Source organism: Austrofundulus limnaeus, unplaced genomic scaffold, assembly GCF_001266775.1.
Source record: "Austrofundulus limnaeus strain Quisiro unplaced genomic scaffold, Austrofundulus_limnaeus-1.0 Scaffold796, whole genome shotgun sequence".
NCBI lineage: Eukaryota > Metazoa > Chordata > Actinopteri > Cyprinodontiformes > Rivulidae > Austrofundulus > Austrofundulus limnaeus.
Genome location: NW_013953198.1, coordinates 37,107 through 42,715, shown reverse-complemented (window position 1 = coordinate 42,715; position 5,609 = coordinate 37,107). Strand labels below are relative to the sequence as shown.

Sequence of the window (5,609 nt, the reverse complement as noted above, 5' to 3'; positions counted from 1 at the left end):
TATATATACTTTCATATTTTTATTTCAACCTTGGTGTCTTGTTTACTCACTTGTGGGACTTCTTGCCCTCGGTACCCCCCGGGCCGGAGCCACAGTCATGAGCTTGGATGATGAAGGTGTATTCCTTCTGTAACTCACAGTCCACCAGGCCTCGTGCTCTCAGCTGACCCTCGCCAGACGTTCCGTTCAACACCACTGCCTCAAATGGAGCCTCCAGCCCATGGATGTTGAATGCACAGATCTCCCCTGGAGAGCAGAGAGGAAGGTAAAGAGGAGAGAAATACAATGAAAGGGTTAGGTGTTTATTACAGACTGTCATCTTGGGTTAAAAATGACAGTATCATAAAGAAGTTCAAGAAAAATGCAGGCACAGAAACCTTCCAGCCAGTTGTCATTTTCAGACAAGACATTGGTAACTGAACATTTGAGGTTTATTAATTTTGTGAATAAAGAAAACATTTTTCAAGTAGAGATCGAAATCAACAGTTGTAATGCAAATAGCTGCAATGGCGTATTTGTGTAAATCCAGTTAGAACTGGATTTACACAAATTCACACTGGAACGTGTTTTCTGTAGATTGTCCAGATTCAAAAAATATTTTTAAAATATTTCAAAAAGCACTTTACCCCATTATATTACAAAAAAAAAACATATTTAAAGTTCTGTTGAAAAAATAATGGACCTGCTAAAGCCCTTACACACACTTAAAACAACAAAGCCCTTCCCTAACATGGGGGAAGGGGGGGGGGGTTCTTTTCTTTTTACCTTTGTTTGATTTATAATGAGTAAAACAGCAAGGAAGTAACTGGAGAGTTGTATGTATCCCTGCAAACTAACACAGTGACCTTCAGACATGAACGTAAATTAATTTTGTATCTAACAAATGGCTTTGATGGTGTTTACTTTTACAAGGTTATTCTATAGTACACACAAAATACAGTAACTGTTTACATTTTTTGTAGTAATTGTTATGTTGTTCTTTGACACTGATAAAAAACACAGAAAACAGTTTAGGAAGAAACAGTGTAGCCATAAAGAAAAACTCAACTCAACTCCTTCAGGTTTAGGGCTCACTATTCGTCAAAAGATGTAAGACGTCGGATCTTGCTGTCATAATTTGAGTTGATCTGTTTCTCACAGACTGTTTATTCTCAAAAGACAACCTGAGGGGATAAATCCTGATTAGTCCTCCCACTGCAGCACAAGTCATGCACAGTCAGAATCATCACAGACAGAGCGATCGTCAGGGTGGATGTTTCCATTGAGCTGATAATGAAGGAGTTAGAGTTAGCTGCCATGATGCAGTTTACTTGGCATCTGAGAATACATTTCCTCAAAGGCATTTTTAATCTGAAAAGAGCTTCACTGAGTGAGAACTAATGTTGAGAGCTGAGTTTCACTTTCACTTTCACCTGAGAGCCTGCAGGAGTCATGGGCGGGGTGTATGGGGAGGGGGGGGGCACCCCGCCATGAGGAGGTTTGGCTTAAAAACACGTCCCAGGGGCATTTCTGGTCCCAAAAGGCGTTTCTGGTCCCCTCCAGTCGTTTTGCTCCTCAGCATGGCTGCCTAAAAATGCTGCAGGATTTCTCAAACATGCATGAATGAGTCAGAACAAGGCTTTGGGTATGTTTTTTATGAGAGTATAACATTATAACATGATATAAAACTCAAAAAAGTTGATTTTAAATGAAATTGTCCCTTTGACAAATTGTCAAATTGTTGTCAAGTCCCCTTTTTAAAATACAAACAATACTTTTCAACCTACAAACTTATTCAATAAAGGAGGAAAACACTAATTGTCCCCTTCATACTGGCTGAAGATACACTACTGACTCCATAACCTGCATGACCTTTTAGAACAAATCTGGGGCATAGCAAATTTGAAAAACATCCTTCAATGTGAAGGCAATCATCATCCTGCTGCACTTACACAGTTGACTTTTCCACATTTTGTTGTGCATCCCTAAGATGCTGTCCTGTGCTCTAGCCATGGCCTATATGCTCACAAAACTGTCTAAAACTAAGTCAGGATGGATTTAAAAGTTTCACATCTGTGCTACCTTGTTTCCATAACCTCACTATTACTATTGTTGCAGCATAAGAATTAGGTCAGGTTGGCCAGCTTTGCTTTACATTTTGATGACCAACTCATGCCAATGCATGCCGGCCCCACGCCATGAATACATTGCTACCATTGTTATCACACTCACTCACACTCCCCCGAGGACGCAGATTTTCTGCCACACTTGTTTGATGTTTGGTGCATGCGGTAAGTTATTGTGACTCTATCATGCTCCACCACACATAACTGAGTATCTGCTACATCCCTAATATGCAGCAAAATACCCTACCAATACTTTGCAAAGAGTATCTACATTCAGGCTTTTACACCATTGCAAGATCATCTTGCACTATGATGGGGCACAGACTCAGACAAATGTAAATCTTATATAGAGAAGAGGAAATGCTGTCCTTCATTAATTCAGATGTTGTGGAAGAAACTGAAATAAGGTAGAGAGCTACCACCGTTTGGGTAATAAGAATAATAACTATTGAAACTTTGAAGTTAGAAAAGTTTTAAAGAGCTTCATAAAATTATCGAGCTCATGTTACAACTTTCTTACTGTACTTTCTAATTGCTTTTCAAAAGGAGCACTAGAGCCCTTCCTGCTGTTTGCCCACCCACCACCTATGTGGTCAGTGCACCTGTCAGAGCAAATTTCAGCACAACTGAGTTACATCAAGCTCAAAGAAAAGTACCAGAGCTCAAAGTCACCCTTGAAAAGATATACAGAGGAAGAAAATCCATTTAAATTCTGTGTGAGCAACTGACAAGAGCAAAACAAAGGAGCCAAGAACATTTGACATTTATTAGAAGAAATATTTAAAGAATTGGTCCATTTGTGAAGCTGGAGATGAAGATTTGTTTTTCTTCTTTTTTTAACTCAGAGAACTGACGTCCCCTTGTGCTTCTGCTTGTGGCATTTCAGGAAATCACTTAACACGTCGGGCTCACACTCTGACCTGTGACGGCTAATTGCACTGATATCACTTAAACTAACAGCAAGGACTAAATTGGATTCCCAAGAAGCTTTGTGCGTGCATTGCTCCTGGCAATTTCTGATAAGAGCAACTTTATTTCCGACCCTTTTCATCCTGCTCCTGTCATAATGCACCCCACCCCCCCTCCACCACCTCACCCCCCTACCCCCAGCTTCTCCTCCCCCTGCTTGTCAGGACAGGGACTCTGAATTGACAATTTGCTTGCAGATGAGCTATGAGCAAAATGAACAAGAACGACTAGGAGGAGGAGTGGGTGGGAAAGTAAGTGAGAGAGCTGAGTGAACAATGTTGTATCAGAGTTAAATGGACCCCTACACCATGGAGAAGCAAGGCTCGACAGGATGAGCATATTCGTGAAATAGCATTGAGCAAACAGTGTGCGACGGAGAGTGACAGAAGATGCAGAGCTCTTCATGTGCAGCTTCTTTTAAAACTGTACCACCTGCAAAAAAACCAGCCAATGCAAAACCCATCGCCAGCTGAGAATTACATTCACTATAAGCAGGCAGGTATAAAATCCCCATCAGGATGACTACGCTGAGAATATGCTGAATAAGTTGAGCCTGTGTGTTTTGACACACTCTTGGTTTAATTGTAGCTGATAGGACAGCTGAGAGGTGTAGGTGTCAAGGTGGCCATAGGAGGGGGGACCTCCCTTTTGGCAGATTCAGCTAAACACTTAAAGAAGTCTGGCTAACCTCAGACATGTCATGAATACTGTGTTCCCTTTTAGGTCCACCTATCACTTCAGACCTGACAAGTGTTCTGCTACCTGCGATGAGTAAAAGATGGCTGGTAGGGGAGGAAGCGATGAGAGGGGGGTTGTGCTGGCCTCACTGGAAATGAACAGATGTTCAGCCGTTGGCGCTTGGCAGAAGCAGAAGATCACAGACACTAATTACTGCACTAAACTGTTTCCTTAATATGTGCCTTTGTGTCCCATCAGATCTTGAAATGGTAGATTTGTAATCAAAGGGAACTCTTCCTTCTGAAAGCGCTGGCATTTAAAACCCATGTGCGCAACAATAGTGCAGTTTTTTTCATCTGGGACAGGAAGCAGTGGACATGGTGTATTGCATCCGAACACACTTACATTGTATGTGTCAGAGCTGGCTATAGTGCAGTGAGTTGGTATACAGAGTACAGCACAATGTCATGTGTGTCCCATCAATACCTTTGTATATTCTATCAAAAGCAATCACACACTTAAAACAACAAAATGATGTGTTTACCAGTGTTGCAGTACTTGAGACAGGTCTCAAGACCACTTTTTGATGGTCTCAGACTCTACTGGATTTGTATTCAGTCTTGTCTCGGCTCAATCTTGAACATTGACGACCAAGACCAATCAAGACCACAACTGTAGTCCAATTTATTTAAAATCCTTGCTTTCATTGGATGGAAACATTTGATGAGTCATGCTTGGATTTGAATCAGTATGTTTTAGGACAGTGTTTCCCAACTTATATTCCTCAAAGCCCCACTTCTTTTTCTTCCAAGCCAAACTGAGCCACACTCCCTCATTTCCTTGAAATACTCCCCATCTCTCCGAAAGACCCATTCAACCTTCATAAAAATTAAAGAATAAAGTGAAATGTGAAATTTTTTTTGGAAAAAGGAAGCAATTTTGAGCTATATTGAGTTTCAATTATTCAAATGGACTTCTTGTGATTTAGATATTCAAACAATAAAATGATACAGTTTCTTCACAACCTCTGAGCCAGATATGTGTGTATGTATATATTTCTGCCAGTCATCTTCATACGAGGCTACATACTGTATGTCTGCTGTGTCCTGCTGTAGTGAGTTGTGCCGGTGAGATGGATCGTGTACAAACCAATAGGATGTTTGTACTTCACTACTTGACACCTCTGCTGTAATGTCAAAAGCTTTAGTCTTGTCTCTGTCTTGATAAATTCTGGTCTTGTCTTGGTCACGGGTTAGGGAGTCTAAGACTGAGACTGACACCATCAGTCTGAGGTTCTAACGCCCAAAGCTGCTTTCGCTGCCTGCTGTCAAAAGTACTGTAAGTAAAGTGGAGTGATAATGTAGAGAGTGGACATGTTTTCATGTCTTCCAACAAAATATCTAACTATCTACAAATTAGAAATTTTCTAAACCTCTGCAACTGCAACTTTTGGAGCCACCGTTAACTATCCTTAGAAAACAATAATGGAGCCATCAAGTCAGGATAAATAGAGCTAAGGAATATACGTAAAGAACTCTAACATAACAGAAAAAGCTAATTTTAGCAATTTTCCTGGGTGAAATTTGTTGCAGAATGATACTAACACAAGAAACAAAACATCATATCAGTTTGTATTATTATTAATTAACCTCTTAGCCACATCATTAATCCAACTTCCTGCCAGGCAGGATGACCTTTTTCTTAAAATAATGGGGAAATAAAATGCAGTTTTGCACACATGACAGAACAGGAAAGGCTGAAATAAAGTGTTTGACTAAAATAAAATAAAATAAAATAAAATGTCGTCCTTATTACAAAAACGCGAGAGAAAAGGCTACAGAAAATTAAATTTTCTGA

At 40.3% G+C, this 5,609-nt stretch overlaps 1 protein-coding gene across 2 annotated transcripts in view; it reads right to left on the bottom strand.

Annotated features, from left to right (window-relative positions):
- The window catches only part of LOC106532581 (calsyntenin-2), a 119,477-nt gene that overhangs the window by 83,930 nt on the left and 29,938 nt on the right, over nt 1–5,609 (bottom strand). For both annotated transcript variants that reach the window (XM_014028678.1, XM_014028679.1), the window contains exon 3: nt 51–246. In XM_014028678.1, the coding sequence (XP_013884132.1) occupies nt 51–246 (196 nt within the window). The remainder of the gene's footprint in view (nt 1–50; nt 247–5,609) is intronic.